Source organism: Ceratotherium simum, chromosome 6 (assembly GCF_057802395.1).
Source record: "Ceratotherium simum simum isolate JZ-2026a chromosome 6, ASM5780239v1, whole genome shotgun sequence".
Lineage (NCBI taxonomy): Eukaryota > Metazoa > Chordata > Mammalia > Perissodactyla > Rhinocerotidae > Ceratotherium > Ceratotherium simum.
In genome coordinates this window covers 3,849,267-3,867,489 of record NC_141905.1, presented here as the reverse complement: position 1 = coordinate 3,867,489, position 18,223 = coordinate 3,849,267, and the positions used below count along the sequence as shown (strand labels likewise).

At 36.4% G+C, this 18,223-nt stretch overlaps 1 protein-coding gene across 4 annotated transcripts in view; it reads right to left on the bottom strand.

Annotated features, from left to right (window-relative positions):
• The window catches only part of CCSER2 (coiled-coil serine rich protein 2), a 187,859-nt gene that overhangs the window by 7,115 nt on the left and 162,521 nt on the right, over nt 1–18,223 (bottom strand). For 2 of the 4 annotated variants that reach the window (XM_087431791.1, XM_087431792.1), the window contains exon 10: nt 6,730–6,814. The exons of the other annotated variants lie outside the window; for them this stretch is intronic. In XM_087431791.1, coding sequence (XP_087287917.1) covers nt 6,730–6,814 — 85 coding nt within the window. The remainder of the gene's footprint in view (nt 1–6,729; nt 6,815–18,223) is intronic. 4 annotated transcript variants of the gene reach the window in all.

The window sequence follows — 18,223 nt, the reverse complement described above, 5'->3', positions numbered from 1 at the left end:
ACCAGAGCTAGGACATGCAAGGCACTTTAAAGTTAAGGAAGAATTTACTTGTGGCAATATGACGAAGCCAGTACAACACAGTACTGAATCACCTGGTTTCTGGAGTCAGACGGATCTGGGTTTGAGTCCTGGCTCTATCTCTTACTATTGGTGAGATACTGGGTAAATTATCTTACTCTTCTGAGATGGAATTTCATAATTAACAAAATGAGAGTAGTAACAGTATCTATACCTCACTGAACTGTTGTAAATAATAATTGATGACATGCATACAGAGTGCTGAGTATAATGCCTGACACATTACAAACCCCTGAGTAACCTTCTACTCTGGGCTCTGAGAGACCGCCCCGGGGCTTCCCTTCTTTCCAGGGGCAGACAGCCCAACTCTAAGTTCACATACATGTTCTCCAATTATCCCAAGATCCTAGGTGGAAGGTATTGTCTTCTTTTTGTAAATGAGTAAAGTGAGGTTTAAAAAAGTTATGTAACATGTCCAAATTCACACACTTTAGCAAATGGCAAAGCCAGAATTTGAACTGACAGAGAATTTAAAATGTAGCGCTAAAACTTTATTATTCTGTGCTATTTGAGTAATTCCAATGAGTTCACAGACTTTCAGAATATGCAATATAGCCAGATGATTGTTTTAAAAACTCCATAGGCAGATTCAGTACCAACATTCAGGTACTAACTTTTGTGGATCGTGCCCTATTTCTTTCTTAGCTGATCTATCCTACACAGGATAACTCTCAGACACCAAACTCAGGCCATGCTGTGGAGCAGTATTTCTGGGAAAAAGTGGTTCCAAGTGACCCACTGAAGGGAATACACTGAACACAAGGAAAGGCAAATTAGCACTCAGCACTGAGAAAAACTCTTCACCGGTTCATACCACTTCAAAGATTTCTAGCTTAAGAAAAAATATTCCTATCAGTTTCTGTAAACATTCTTGTTCTAGAGTCACCAACAATAAAATGGCAGCTGGAAACATCAAGTCCTGATTGAGTAAAAATATGTCAAAGTGTGTAAAGTAGAAAGCAGGAAATGTTCTCCAGTGTAATAATGCTACTGCATAACAGACACAGGAATTATCTAAAATTATTTTCTGGGTACATACAAGTTTATTATTATTAAACACATTTTAAAGGTTAAAAAGAAGATGGAAATGGAGCCATCTGTACCATGCCTGTAATTTCATGCAGGCTCTACATGCATCATGCAAACTGGGAAACAAAAACAAAAATAAAAAAGTGATTATGAGGAAGGTGGTAAGAAAAAATCTGAAATTGTACTGTACCACGCTTTGTCAGAGAAGTAATGGACTAACTTCTCAACTCCTTGCCAATGGCATAATGGGAGAGCAGAGACAAGAAAAAGACAGGACAACGGTGTCAGAGACCACACACAACACCAAGGCACTGCCATGACTGGGTAGCAGCAACAGTATTTGCTTTGCTTCTGTTGTGTTTTTCTAGGCATTATTATTTTATTTAATATATTTGTATAAAATGAAAACATATTTTTAATGGATTTATACTTTCTTGCTGAAGTGGTTTGCAAATTAATGCAACTATTCATATCTACAGAATGGCGTATGTAAAACTTCTCAAACTTAAACTCCCTTGAAGAATCTCACCAAATAAAATACCAGAAAGAATTTTGATACAATTTAATATTCATACTCCAAAGATCCAAAAAGGTTTAGTTACTGTAATCTCTTACAAAGGAATAGAAATTTTTTAGTGTTTACTTTTATTACTGCTGCTGCATTAAAGAACAATAAAAGTATAATCTGATCTTCATGTATGTCTTAAATATGATGATCTAAATTATAAGCGAGGCTCCACACATCACTATAGAGATGGAAGACATAACTGGATCCCTAGTGTAACTAGATTCAAAGAATTCTGCTCTATAATTCACAGGAACCCAATCACAGCTTCCAAGGTTTCTTGGAACCAGGAATGCTCTTACTCCTCTAGATCTCAGAGGACTTACAGAAGATACCTGATTGATAAATTTGAATTATATATGAGCAAATTCTGAAACAAGGAGTTCAACAGCTTTTCTAAATCTATCAGTTAACTGCTTTTAAAAACTATCAAAGTGATTAATAGTGAGTTAAGTAAGCATTTACTATACAGGCACAGTCAGTGTGAGATGCTTAATTTTCATGGGTCTATATCTCTAAACACAGAACCCATCAGCATCTACCTCTGGGATGCAGAGTAGTTAAGAAAACAAAACTAAATAGCATCATAATAGTACAATTCCATTGGTATGGCCAATATGCATGGTATATTTATCCAGAGTAGGATACTGCAGGCACTATCGTATAGCAACATATATGGCTAACAAAATGATCCCACAATCTGCAGAGCAGGTTGTTTCAAAAGGCTTGTACAGAAAACAGTAATTGCTGTGTTTCTCAAAATTGCAAGATGTTGAGAGAGAAACTAACCCATGCCTAGGTTTACAGGACGGCCTCCTGCACCATGAGTTGCATGCACATTTCTAGCCAATTAACCAATGACTATACTAAACAGCACTTGAAATTAGCTACAAAAATGGACACAGTGCCATAGTCTATATTAACTACACTTAAAAAAATAGATCACTGTAAAATGTAATTGTTCAGTTTTTACTGAGTTACTCTAGTTTCCATTTCACTGGAAAATATTTTATTTTTATGAAAAGTCACTCCCAGAGCTAATTTCTCATTAAAGCACTGAAATTGACGCTATCCTTACATTCAGAATTGACTACAGTCACAGGGTGGAGCCAACCAGATGAAGTCACGTTAATGTATACCTTATGAGCATGTTTGACAGTTAATACACATCATTTGTCCCTAGAAAGAGCACACTCTTTGATTAAGTAACATCCTTCTAGTAATCTAGCTAAGAGCGTGCTGACACTGATCTGTACTCAAGGACAAACTGCACTGCAATACTATCTCTATTTAATAGGGAAAAATGGAAACAACATCAACGCCCAAAATAGGAAAAGATTAAATAAATTCGAGTATATCCACATGACAATGTATTATCACGCAGCCATTAAAATAATGTTTTAAAGAAATATTTACTTATGAAAAATGTTCCTATAATGATACTATGTGAAAAAAAGCAAAATAAAAAATTGAGAAGAAAATATGCGAGTATCATATGTCCTAAGAGAAAGTACTGTTTTATGAATCTTATTGGAATTTTAAATACACACACATATGTGTGCTGGGTTGTAAATACATAATTTTATTCAGTGAATACATACTGGGTTGTGATATAAAATAAATTTATAAGTGTCGCTTGTCAAAAAGGTTTGCAAAACACTCCCTGAAGGTTATAAGTGGAAAAGGAGGATATAAGACAACATAATTGCCATTCTTAGTGTAATTCTGGTGAATACAATTAGTTATTATAATAATATAAATTGAGAAATCAGACAACACTACATCAAGAAACTGCTGGGTTATTGAGACATATGACTATTAAGACAAAAACATGCATTTATGTTATTTTTGTTGTTTAAAAACAATTTTTTCCTCCACATCTAAGTTATTGCACATAGAAGGTAAAAGTAGATAAGATCTCTAAACTTTTTCAAGCAAGGTGTTAAAGAGCAAATTTTAAAAATCTTTTTAGGCATGATAAGAAATAGGTATTATTTCAAAATATACTTTTTGAAAAGTCAACTATCCCTAGAAGCATATGCTCTGGCAAGAAATGCTATTTGAGATTACCATTAACACTTTTTACTTGCCAACAATAATCATTTCTATTAAATTTTCCCTCTATGAGGTAGGTTATTTATCATTCCTAATTTACAGGGTTGGAAATTAGAAAGACTAACCCAACGCCAGTTAAGTCAATGTGGACAAAAGCTGAAGTGCCTACTGAAAATAGAAAGACCGCTGTAGGTCTAAATGTAGATAATTTCTGCTAACCCAAAGAAAAATTTAACTTGAAACGATAAGACAAACATCATCAAGTTGAGACTAGTAATATACTCAAAAAAACAAATGTAAGTCAAAATTTCCTAGAAAGAAAAAAAATGCTTAAAGATCAGGATTTTCCTTTTATCTCCATTTTTCTAGAGTTATTCTTAAATTCAGCAAGAACTTCCTTGGTCAGTACAGCTTTCTTGAGGGACTAGAGCCAATATCTCCTGTAAGCATTAATCATTTCACTCTCTGCATATCTAGAACAGGCTATCTTTTTATGCTGAAAGGTCTACTACTCTTCTACATTTAAAAAAAATGAAACCAAAACCGGATTGCCTTACTGAAAACTAATAGCCAAGCCTACCTGGCTTCTGCATTTAGAAGAAAAAAAAAGGTTAGGTTGATGTTCAAAAGGGCATCAGAAAGAACTTATTAATGAAACAGATTATAATACAGAAGAACACTCAACTATCTACCATCACCTACAGAATTACAACCCCCCAAAATCAGCACTAGGAATCACATACTGACTAAACACGAAGACTAATAATATTTCACTGAATATAAGTTTAGTGTAGGAAAAGGAAAAATCTATTTCAAACCCTCTGAAAAACCACTGGATTTACTCCCCTAATTCCATACCCTTCTCCTTTTCTATATTTTATCACTAAAAAAAAAAATTTTATTTGTAAACCGCTTCAGCTGCTCTCAGGGTAAATCCAAAGTAGTGCTGTAGTTTAGGATATTATTTCTCCTCTAAAGGAACCTCTCAAGCTTAGTAAGAGCTGTCAAACAGCTGTGAACAAGTTCCAGTTATCACTCTCCACAAGTAGGGTCCTATGGGTCTCAATGATCACATCCCAGGGCAGTTCTCTTAGCTGAGGAAGCCATAAGAACTTACCCAAGGAAAGACTCCAGTGTATACATCTTCCCCTAGGTGGCTAACACATCCCAACTCTGGAGAACCCAAACTTTCTTTTTGCTACCTTGGAGATGCAGAGGAAGAAGGTTTGCCTTAAAAAAGCCAGAAAGACAGATCTTGATAGCAGTGTTGCAGGACAGAGCTGCTTCATAGCTGGAAACGAAAAAGACAGCTCTGACCCAAAAGGAAAGGAGGAAGAAGCATTTGAAATTGGAGGGCCAATAACTCAGGGGAGGGACAAGAAAATTCTAAAGCTATACAAATAAGAAACTAGTGAAATGGGTGTTTCTGAGAAACGTGTTTTAAAAATAAATCTAAAACTATTTGCAATACAGAATAATTAACCTTAAACTTCAATTCCATATTATAACTAGCTGAGCGGAAGGAGAATGCAGGAGAATGGTGGAGGAAAAAGATGGGGACTGAAGGAGGGCTCCAGTACACTCAAGGTAGTTGTGTTAATCTGAGGTAAATCTGTCAAACCATGCTGGTTACAGGCTACAAGTCTAAGAATACATTATCATTTGTTACAACTGCCCTTTGAAATTCAGATTAGTTCACTAGCAATTTAGTGTAATTCCTTATACGCTAGGAATCTTTAAATGGAGGAGAAAAAAAGCAACTTACTTGAAGCTAAGACAAGTAAAAAGGAAGGCAGTGGGAGATGGAAAAGGAGGAGGAGGAGGAGAAGGAGGAGGAGGAGGAGAAACTCCTTATTGCTTCCACTAAACAAATTAGCTTGCTGCTAAATTACCTGATATAAAAGCCTATATAAGCTCTCCACTCTATTGTTCTTTAAAACTGTGCACAAGGGAAGGAGAGGTATAATAACCAAAATATAACTTCAAACCTTGTCTTGAATTCATGTTGATAATTCAAAATTTTGCCTAATTCAAGAAATAAATTTTTATTTGAATAAATCACATTTCTTAATTTTAATTAATTAAAATTTCCCCTTTTGGACCTTTGATACTTCACATAGATAATAAGGATAATTTGTGAAAAAGTTGATATGAATCACAAATCAGGGTAAACCCATGGAGAAAGCAATTCAAAGTGACTCTGACAATATTTATCTCTCTTTTTCATTAATATTAGCTTTTTTTGGTGACTTTTCAAAAAAGATAAAATATAACCAACTTACCAGGTGTACTTAAAGTACATAATACAAAATGATAAACATTGTTTTGGAAAGCAGATTTAACGTAAACAAAAAAAATTTTACAGTCAAATAATTACTAAATCATTAGAAATGTTAGTAAACCATGCATATTCAAAAGCCATTTCTTCTGTACTGTAAAGCAGCTGATAAATTACAGAGACATATTAGTTGTTAAAAAACACCCTGCAAAAATGATTTAAAAGCTGTTTATTCTAGATAACAGTGAAATGCAATCAAAACCTTTTGATTAGGAAATATTTAAAGAAATGTGCAATGGTCTAGTAAGCCTGCTCCCTAAACAGTATGCATCTGTCCATTATACCACTGCAGATAAGGTGTGTATTTTTAATATAACTAGATTAAAAAAACAATTTTTCTTTACATATCTCAAGGTCATGAAAAAAGAAAATGCATTAAAAACAGATGCATGTCAGTAGGTCTAGGGTCACTGGCAACAGGTGTAAACAGCATTAGAGTGAAATTAACTTCAGACAGCTTTCCTAAGGCTCTAGTGGAAGTCTATTCACATGCAGTCACAGAAGTGTTAATTATGGGAGGAGAGCCCAGGGAGAGCAGGTTTAGCACATGCCTGCAGGTCCCTCTGGACGGGAGAGGAGGTGCTGGGGAGGGACAGGTCATGCAGAAGGGAAATACCATCAACGGGAAGCCAGAGCAGGATAGGAGTGAGAGACACAGACTCACTCTGTCTGCGGTGCGGCGGAACAGTCCGTGGGATCCCCTGGAAGGAGCCCTGCCAAGGAGAGAAGGAGGGAGCAGAATACCCACCCTGTGCAGAGAGAGACGGGGGTAGGGAGGTATAATAAAAAAGGGAACCGAAAAATAGAGAAACCAAAGTCATATTTTTTTAAAATAATAACACAACAATAGTGTTAACGAGAAGACAGATTGCATTTTTTTTAAATACAGGCAGCTCAAATTACGAAAAACACATCTAATCCAAACCTAGTTGTTTTTCATATACTTTAAGAAAAAAATTATTTTCCTCTAATATTTATAATTAATGCATAAGAAATAATATATTCTTTCTGGTATACATTACATTTATTATCACATATCTCTTTTTAAAGTAGGAGATTCCAGCCTTTTGCAAAAAATGAAAGCATTTAAAAGGGGAGATAGACTTTAGGTGTTAAACACACAGAGACTGCATCAATTATAAAATCAGGCAATAAAAAAATTACCATATGAAAAAGCTTTCTTTTTAAATCATACATTTTCAGAGGATTAGTAGGTAAAATAAAGGTCAAAAAATATTAACTGAAGATAGCAGAACCAACATAGCTTAAAAAGACTGAGGATGTTGTGAGAGTGAGTACTGTATCAAGAACGTGACATATAGGCCACAGGTTACACAGGCAAGCTTTTTCATTTGAATATCTTGTGGCTTCTTATCTTTGCTTATTTTAATCACAGATTATCAGAATTGGAATACACTTGACATGTTGTTTACTTAAATTTCCTTACTTCCCAAATAAAACTGGGTCTTCAAGAAACAAAGAATTCGTTCAATGTCTGTAAACAGAACTAGATTGGCTCTCACGTCTCTCTGTTTCTAGCCTCCTCACTGACTGAAACATATCCATAAATAAAACTACTGGAACACTCACGACATCATCAAGGAAAATGAGCCTGCAAAATTATGATCATACTCAGTTCAATTTGCAAAAGAAAGTACGCATACTTTTTCAGACTAATTAATCTGACACAGAAATGATATATTAAAAGATTATTAACATAGTTTATCGGTGTTTACAGATTTCACCAACACTGGTCCAAATAAAATTTTTTTCACCTCTGAATCAACATTCTTTGGCCCAGTTCAGTACAATCAGACACTTCTTTAAATGTAAGAGTAATCCTACATTGCTCACAATACAGCAAAAACAAAGATCCCATTTTCTAAGTTGATGAAGGGAAAAAATAGCTACAAGAAACTAAGTAGAATTAACGATCTTTAGAATATCCTAGCAAATAAAGATCCTGTCTTTGAGATTATTATACTTTCTCCACTAATTTAACCAGAGATGTCTGCAAAACTAGCTTAGAAAACATTTAATAGGGTGACGACCCCAGGTGCTCTCCACAGATATTACCTGATATAACTCCATTTTGCTGTTTCAGGAATGTTTTGGTTCAAAAGCTTTACACAAAACAAGTCCTCAACCAAGAAGAGGCATGCACTTCCCTGCCTATGAGTTGCACCAGGGCCAAGTTTCTACCCACTGCCCTGGGTAAAAAGTCTTTCAGATAGGGATTTTGTATGTAAGCTAAACCAGCAGTCAGAGACTCCCTCTCACAGAAATAAGTTCTCTCCGGAGGTCTGTGGCAATAGTACTCACTGGGAGTCAGGGGAACCGTGTTTTTCTTGGATCTTCCATAAGACCTGCAACTTTGATAAAGCCACTGACTGATCTTTTCTGAGCTTCAGTTTCTTCATTTGTAAGATGTAGATGGAATATGCTATAGAATGAATATTTGTGTCCCTCTCAAAATTTCATAGTTGAAATCTATTCCTCCCGATGATTTGGAGGTGGGGCCTTTGGGAGGTGATTAGGTCATGAGGGTTGAGCCCTCATGAATGGGAATAGTGCCCTTATAAAAGAAAGGGAGAAAGGAGAGAGCTCCCTCACTCCTTCCAGCATGTGAGGACACAGGGAGAAGACGGCCATCTATGAACTAGGAAGTGGGCCCTCACCAGACACTGAATCTGTCAGAGCCTTGTTCTTAGACTTCCAGCCTCCAGAACTGTGAGAAATAAATTTCTTTTGTTTATAAGCGCCCCCGTCTTTGGTATTCTGTTATAGCTGCCCGAATGGACCAAGACAGAATGATTTATCTCTAAAACACTTCTCACTTTTAGTTCTTATAATTCAGTTACTCACATATCTGTCCTTATCCCCACTCCAGAGTCACTGTTATCCTTTTATAACTCTATTTATATGGCATTCAAAACAATCAACTTTGTATTAAATTGTCTCTCCTGATATATCATTAGTTCTTTGAAATAATTTAAGTGAAAGTATCTGTCACAATACCTAGAACCTGGCAGGACGTTTAAAAGATGATAAATGTCCCACCTTCTCTGCCTAACAGTCTCCAACACACAGCAGACTCTAAATAATTGTTTACTGATTTAAACTGAATTAAATCAAGTTATTGTGTTTATCTAGAGATGAAGCTATAACATCTGTCAGGCCTGGGACACACAGTGTAAGCACCTAAGAATCTTAAAAAAAAAAACAATGATAACAATGATACTCATCTTCATTCCTCCAAGAACAACAAATCATGATCTCTGAAATGGGCCTGAGCATGAGAAGGAGAGAGACAATCTTGTGAAGTAAATACATCAACAGCTCTGCCTGCTATCGCCAAGGGGCACTTGTTTATTAAGCTGACTAAACAGTTGTCATTTGACTTTATGCCTAGAAAAGCAAAAAATGTTACTCGTCTTATTTCTGCCACTTAAAATGCCTCCTGCCACTTTCCTATCCCCATCTGTCAAAATCCTATCTAGCCTTCCCAGCCCATTTTAAACCCATTTCCTAAAAGCTTGTCCTGATCCTACCTAAATTAATTATGACCACTCTTGTTTATAAGCATCCACATCTCTTGGTGCATACTTGTCTCAGGGAATTTTTCTTCCTCTACTCATTATTTTGATTTGAATATTTTTCTTATTCTTCTATTAAATATAACCACTCTGACAATAATAGCTTCTTACTTTTCTTGTTGTCAACTATAGCTTCTTGTTAAGTGACTTATACAGAGTAGAACCAACACACTATTATTAAAATTTAATACAAGCAGAGGGGCTGGCCTGGTGGCGTAGCAGTTAGGTTAGTGCGCTCTGTCTCAGCGGTCCAGGGTTCGCAGGGTTCGGATCCTGGGCGCAGACCGATGCACTGTTTGTCAAGCCATGTTGTGGCGGCGTCTCATATAAAGTAGAGGAAAATGGGCACGCATGTTAGCCCAGGACCAATCTTCCTCAGCAAAAAGAGGAAGATTGGTGGGGGCCGGCCCCATGGCTTAGCGGTTAAGTGTGCATGCTCTGCCACTGGTGGCCCGGGTTTGGATCCCGGGCAGGCACCAACGCACTGCTTGTCGGACCATGCTGTGGCAGCATCCCACATACAGCAACTAGAAGGATGTGCAACTATAACATACAACTATCTACTGGGGCTTTGGGGACAAAAGGAGGAGGATTGGCAATAGATGTTAGCTCAGGCCTGGTCTTCCTCAGCAAAAAGACGAGGATTGGCATGGATGTTAGCTCAGGGCTGATCTTCCTCACACACACAAAAAAAATTCATACAAGTGGGACTTCCAGTTTCAGCACAAGATAGAATACATATACTTTTCCCTTTTCCTCCTGCAAAATACAGCTAAAAACCTTGGACATTATGTATAAAACTCTGAAAGGTGGAGCTAAGAACACAGACCAGGTAGGGAACTTGAAATTCAAGAAGAAACATGGTAGATAATTCTCTGGGCTTTCTTTTCACCTAATGTATCCTAGACTAGGTGATGGAAAAGCTAGCACCCGGAAATGTCAATGGGCACAGACAAAAACAAAGTCAGTCTCAGAAAAACCTGCACCCTGCCAAACGACCAGCAAAGAAGTAGCCTAGTAATACACAAAACTTGTACACTATAACCTGCTAAACGCCACGGGAAAACCTGCCGCCCTCGTCCCCATCCCGATCAGAAAAGACCAACTGGGAAACCTAGGCTTCCACCCTCACCTGGCTCTAATATTATCTTACGTGGTTCTTAAGGTATGTATAGGCAAATATTAAGATATTTATATTATAAATGGGGGAGAGGAGGGACTTAAAGGGTAGTAAGGTTTCTGTACTTAGTAGACTACATAAAGTTATGTATATATAATGTAATACCTAGAGCAACCATACATTTCCATAAAAAGAGTATGTAAAGTAAAACAGAAAAGATATACCATGCAAAAAAATCAAAAGAAAGCAAGAGTGGCTATATTAATACCAAATAAAGGAGGATTCAGATTAAGTCACCAGGTACAGAGTGGGACCTTATAAAATGATAAAATGGCCAATCTACCAAGAAGACATAGCAATCCTAAATGTGTATGCACCAAACTACAGAGCTGTACAATACATGAAGCAAAAACTGAAAGAATAGCCAATCCACAATTACATCTGGAAGGCCAACACCCCTCTCTCAACAATTGATAAAACAACTAGACAATAAAATCACTAATGATATAAAAGAACTCAAGGACACCATCAACAGTCAGGATCTAATCAACATTTACAGAATATTCCATCCAAGAACAGCAAAATACATGTTCTTTTCAAGAGTCCACAGAACATTTAACAAAACAGACCACGGTCTAGGCCATAAAACAAACCCCAACAAACTTAAAAGAACTGAAATGATACAGAATGTCTCTGACCACACTGGAATCAAATTAGAAATCAGTAACAGAAAAACAGAAAAATTTCCAAACACTTGGATACTAAACAACATAATTCACGCGTCAAAGAAGAAGTCTCAAGGGAAATTAAAAAAAACACACTGAATACAAAATATAATACATAATATCACAAGTTGTAGGGCACAACTAAAGCAGTGACAGAAAAGAGAAAAAAATCTCAAATCATTAAATTAAACTTCCACCTTAAGAAATTTGGGGAAAAAAAAACAAAATAAACCAAAAGTAAGCAGAAAGAAGAATACAACAAAGAGGGGCTGGCCCAGTGGTGTAGCAGTTAAGTTCACGCATTCTGCTTTGGTGGCCCGGGGTTCACTGGTTCAGATCCTGGGCGCAGACTTACTCACCGCCCATCAAGCCATGCTGAGGCGGTGTTCCATATAGAAGAGCTACAACTATACAACTATGATACACAACTACGTACTGGGGCTTTGGGGAGAAAAAAGAAAGGAAGATTGGCAACAGATGTTAGTGCAGGACCAATCTTCCTCAAAAAAATAACAAAATAAAGAACACAATAAAGAGTAGAAACTATTAAAATTGAACACAGAAAAATAGAAGTACTTCATTAAGGAAACAAAAAGTTGTCCTTTGAAAAGGTCAATAAAATTGGCAAACTACTAAGACTGATAAAGAAAAACAGAAAGAAGACACCAATTACCAAAATAAGGAGTGAAACGGGATATCAGTACAGATCTTCCCGTCATTAAAAGATAGTAAGGGAATACTATGAACAACTTTACAGTCATAAATTTGACAACTGAGAAGAATCGGACTAATTCCTCAAAACCACAAACTATCAAAACTTATCCAAGAGCCAGCCCTGATGGCCTAGTGGTTAAAATTCGGAGCGCTCACTGCTTTGGTGGCCCAGATTCGTTTTCCTGGTTGCGGAACCACACCACCCATCTGTCAGTTGCCGTGCTGTGGCAGCAACTCACACAGAAGAACTAGAATGACTTACAACTAGAACATACAGCTGTGTACTGGGGCTTTGGGGAGGGAAAAAAAAAAAAACAGGAAACGGCAACAGATGTTAGCTCAACGCAAATCCTTCTCTGCAAAAAAGAAAGTTACCTGAAATGAAAGAGATCATTTGAATAGGCCTATAACAATTTAAAAACTCCCACAAAAGAAATATCCAGGCCCGGATGGTTTTACTGGTCCAAACATTTAAAGAAGAATTAATACTAATTCTATACAATCTCTTCTAGAAAGCAGAAGAAAGAACACTTTCCAACTCATTTATGAGGCCAAAATTACCCTAACACAAAACCAAAGACAGTACAAAAAAAAAATTATATATATATACATATATATATAGGCCATCTATATATATATATAGATCATTATCCCTCATGAATACAGATGTAAACAATCCTTAACAAAAAAATACTGAATAGAATTCAGAAATATATAACAGAATTATATACCATGACCAAGTGTGGTTTAGCTCAACAAGACTGATTCATTATTCAAACATCAGTGAAGGTAATCAATAGACTAAAGGGCAAAAAATCACATATTCATATACATTAGTAAAACAAAAGCATTTAACAAAATCCAACACACATTCATGATAAAAACTCTCAGCAAACTAGGAATAGAGAAGTTCCTCAACTTGATAAAAAGAATCTCTCCAGTGTCTACAGCTAACATTTACCTAATGTGAAAGACAATGCTTTCCCCTTTAGATCAGGAACACAGCAAGAATGCCTGCTCTCACCATTCATATTCAACATACTAGGACGTCCTCACCAGTGGCATAATGCAAGAAAAGGAAATAAAATGCATATAGATCAAAAAGTAAGAAAACTGTTCCTATTTGCAGATGACATGATGGTCCACATAGAGAATCCCAATTTACAGAAAAATCACCAGAACTAATAAGTGAGTTTAGTAAGTTCAACAGGATACAAGATCCATATACAAAAGTCAATTGTATTTCTAAATACCAGCAATAAACACATGGAAATTGAAATTTAAAATATAATACCATTTATAACCACTCAAAAAATGAAATAATAAATCTAAGAAAGCATATGCAGAATTTTTATTCTGAAAACTAGCAAATGCTGATTAAAGAAATCAAAGAAGATTTAAATTAATGGAGAGATATACCTTATCCATGGATTAGAAGACTCAACATACTAAAGATGCTATTTTCCCCAAAATGACATTTAGGTAGAACACATTTCCTGTCAAAATCCTGCCAAGATTTTTTTTCTATAGACAAGCTCATTCTAACATTATGTGGAAAGGCAAAAGAACTAGAATATATAAACAATTTTGAAAAAGAATATTAATAAAGTAGGAGGACTCACTCTACTCAATTTAAGACAAATAGCTATAGCAATCAAGACAGTGTGGTATTGGTGGAGGGGGAGACACATGGATCAGTGGCACAGAATACACAGAAGCAGATCCACACAAGTACAGTCAACTGATTTTTGACAAAGGCGCAAAAGCAATTCAATAGAGAAAGGACAGTCTTAAACAAATGGTGCAAAGCGACTGGATATTCGTAGGAAAATAATGAACCTTGACCTAAACCTCATATCTTACAAAAAAATTAACTCAAGGTGGATCATAGATTTAAATCTAAAATGTAAAACCATAAACATTTTAGAAGAAAGAAAATTTTCAGTGTCTTGGGCTTGGTGAAGAGTTTAGACATAACACAAAAAGCATAATCCATAAAAGAAAAAAATATGAAAAGTTGGACCTCATCGAAATTAAAATTGCTTGCTCTGTGAAAGGCTCTGTGAAGATGATGAAAAGACAAGCTATTGGAGGGAAATACTTGCAAACCATATACCTGACAAAGGACTCACATCAAGAGCAAATAAGAAACTCTCAAAATTCAACGGCAGAAAAATAAACAATCCAATTAGAAAATGGGGGCAAAAGACATGAAGAAACATTTCAACAAAAACGGCAAATAAGCACACAAAAAGACGTTAACATCATTAGCTGTCAGGGAAATATAAATTAAAACCACAATGAGACATCTGTACACACCTACCAGAATGGCCAAAATAAAAGAATAATTACAACACTAAATGCTGGTGAGGATGCAGAGAAACTGGATCACTCATATAATGTTGATGAGAATCTAAAATAGCACAGCTGCTCTGGCAAATCGTTTGGCAGTTTCTTTGAAAACTAAACATACAGTTACCATATGACCCAGAAATTGCACTACTGGGCATTTAACAGAGAGAAATGAAAATTTACATCTACACAAGATCCTCTACACAAATATTCATAGCAGCTTTATTTGTAATAGCCAACACCTGGAAACTACCAAAATGTCTCTCAATAGACGAGTGGTTAAACAAACTGTGGAACATCCATCTCATGGAATACTACTCAGCAATACAAAGGAACAAATTACCGATAGACACAACTATTTGGGTGGATCTCCAGGGTGTTTGCTGGGTGACAAAAGCCAATCTCAAAAGCTCACACACTATATAATACCATTTATAAAAAATTCTTAAAATGATAAAATTATAGATACGGAAAACAGATTAGTGGTTGCTGGGGGTTAGGGGTGGTAGGGAAAGGAGAGAGTGGTTGTGACTTGTAGCACACAAGGGAGAAATTTCTAATGGTGCAATAATTCTGTATCTTAAATACAGTGGTTGTTGCAAAAATCTACACAAGTGATAAGATGGCATAGAACTACACATACACTAATGTCAATTTCCTGGTTTTGATATTGTACTATAGTTATATAAAATGTAACCACTGTGAGATATTGGGTGAAAGATACCAGGGATCTTTCTGTACTATTTCTGCAATTTCCTATGAATCTATAAGTATTTAAAATAAAAAGTAAAAAAAATAGAGGAATAAAACCATAATGTACATTACAGTAAAACAGAGGAAAATTATTTGAAATGCTGATTATAATTGGCAGGGTCATATTTTCTTGGGGAGAGAAGGAAAACATGTTTAAGAACCTTCTCATCTCTATAAACTAAAGGTAATTTCCCTGAGTAAGAAAAGAAGAAAGATTGTGTATTCCTTTCAATAGCAAAAAACAACTGAAATAGTTATAAAATATGATATGACTGACTAAAGCTTGAGACCAGGCAAGTTCAGTGACAGCAGACATCTGAGGAACACTAAGCAACAGCACTAAGAAACAGCATGCATTAGCTTCCCTTGATTCCATGTCTACTGGAAGTGTTTCTACAAAAAAGAGAACTTGTAGGGAAGAGCCTAACTCAGAAAGACTTAGGGTTTATAAGATGGAAGGAAATGGTGGGAGACCTGACCTTGAGTAACAAGACAGCAGAAACAAAGAAAGAAAAAGCTCCCAGTCAGATGGACTTGTTCCAGCAGTGAGTGCTGGAATACACTATGCTCCTAAACTGAAGACCACCAGAAGTCATGGCAGCTTGAAGATGGATTTGAGAGCCAGAAGGTCTAGTTTCCATATCTGGAAGAGACGTCCACCATCCTCTGGTCCAGAAACAGGACCTCACTGTCCTATCATTTTTCATTTACCCTTTGCTCTCTATGAGTAACATCAACTAAGAATCAGGCAATGTCTTTGATTTAGTATCCAAAGCCTGTAGCACTGGGATTGAAATACAGAAAAAAACCAGTCAAACTTCACTGTATGAATGAATGAACAGACCTATGGTTTACAAGCTGAAGGAATTTACTATTTTTTTGGTCAGTTCCTGGTACTTAATTCAGGTTTAAAGCCTAATCCAAGAGCTGCCTGTCCAATATAATAGCTAGTAGCTACAGTTGTGGATAGTCTTAATTGAAACGTGCTATAAATGTAAAATACACACCAGATGTCAAAGACTTAGTACAGAAAGCAAAAAACAAAAATTGGAACGTAAAATATCTCAGCATCTTCTTTATATTGATTATATGTTCCAACGGTACTATTGGTTAAAGAAAATATTTATTAAAATTAGTTTTGCATGTTTATTTTTACTTTAATTTGGATACTAGAGATTTAAATTATATATGTAGCTCACATTATATTTCTACTGGAGCACTAATCTTAGAGGGCAGGAGACTCCATAATTCTTTCTTAGTTGATGCCATGAAGATCCCTAAGCTCTGGCAAAGAAAGGACCTTATGCTCATATGAGTCTACTTGAAATCTTCTGATGACTTTTAAGATGAAATGGTAGGTATGAGATGCTTTCTGCTAGAGAAACCACAGTGGTTGTATATAAAAACAAAAAGCAGTAAGTATGCATATGAATATATCCCATCCAAGGGAAAAAAAAATCTACTGGAAGGAAAACATAGAATATCTGACATATTGTTTAACCATATGCATAATATTCTAACTACACTTTAAATTGGCGGGACAGAAAAACACAACCAAAAACAAGATAAAGGAACACCAACAAAAAAAAACAGGCATGTCTAGACTCAGGGTTTTAGAGGAAACTCCTTGTTTCTCTCAAGATAAAGCCTAGTGAAACTAGTCTTCATATAACAACACCTTTCTGTGAACTCTAAGGGTAGGGGACACGGCAAGGAACTGTGAGCCAAGTCCTCCAGAACACGTGCAGCTCTTCCTCAGACAGTTGCTTTTTCTTAAAGCGGAGGTGATGGGATGGGAATTACCACTGAGGTTAGAGGATGGGGAAATTTTATCTTAGCACTGAAGAGAGAAAACTCCTCAATTCACGAAGATTACTTTACATAGTCCTCCCTCTACTGAGAGCTTAGGAAGCTTCCTGGAATGGTCTGACTCGCTCCCAAGAGTCTGTGGCACTTGGCACTGTAGCACTTTATCCCAGTGGATAAAGCTCTATTACCACAGATTTCTGTCTTCCATACCTCAAGATCTCCACACACTTTGAATCCACATCTTTCCCTAACTTCTCCTGCACCTTTCAAGCGCCAATCCTATATAGTCAAACTCCTCTACTCCCTTCTGTCCTGCCAGAATTTCAAACGCAAGGGATTAAAATATAATCTAAAACCTCCTGCAGTTTCCTTTCCTAATAAAATCCTTTCTCTTGGTTTTCCTATTTTTATGACTGACATGCCATTTTCCCAGTCATCCAGGCTTGATAATTTATATTCACCTTCTTTCCTTTCTTCGCACCCTTCTCATCCAATCACTTATCAAGACAACAGATCCTGCCTGAGTGATCTCCTCTCTGTCTCCCAGAGAGATCACTAATCATAAGTCGGCCCTCATCTCCTCTTGCCTGGGCTATCATGATAACCTTCTCAGTTGTTTTCCCTGCCTTCGTCTGTCCTCACTGAGATTAACTCATTCCTGCTGCCATAGGCTAGACCACCAAGCACACAAGAGGAATGAGACACAGCCCCTGCTTCAAGAGACTCAGTGCCTCCTCTCATATACTCTTCCTGTAGCAAATACGGTTAAGCCTGGATCCTGCTAGAACCTTCTGGCTACAGGATTAAGTAGAAAGTTCTCAGTCTAACATCTAAATCTCTCTTTAATGTGATCCAAGTGTAACTCTCCAAACTTCTCTCTTCTCTCACCATATTCTCATGTAATCATTACTATTACCACCACCAATAACTACACTAAAATATGGGAAAGTATGGTAAGTGATTTAAAAAAATGGATAACAATCCAAATGTTACAGAGTTTTAATAGCAGAAGAAATTTCATCTGTTTGGTAAACTTTTATTTAACCCTTGCCCAGGTATTCCTTCTGAGAACGATAACAGGCAGCCCCA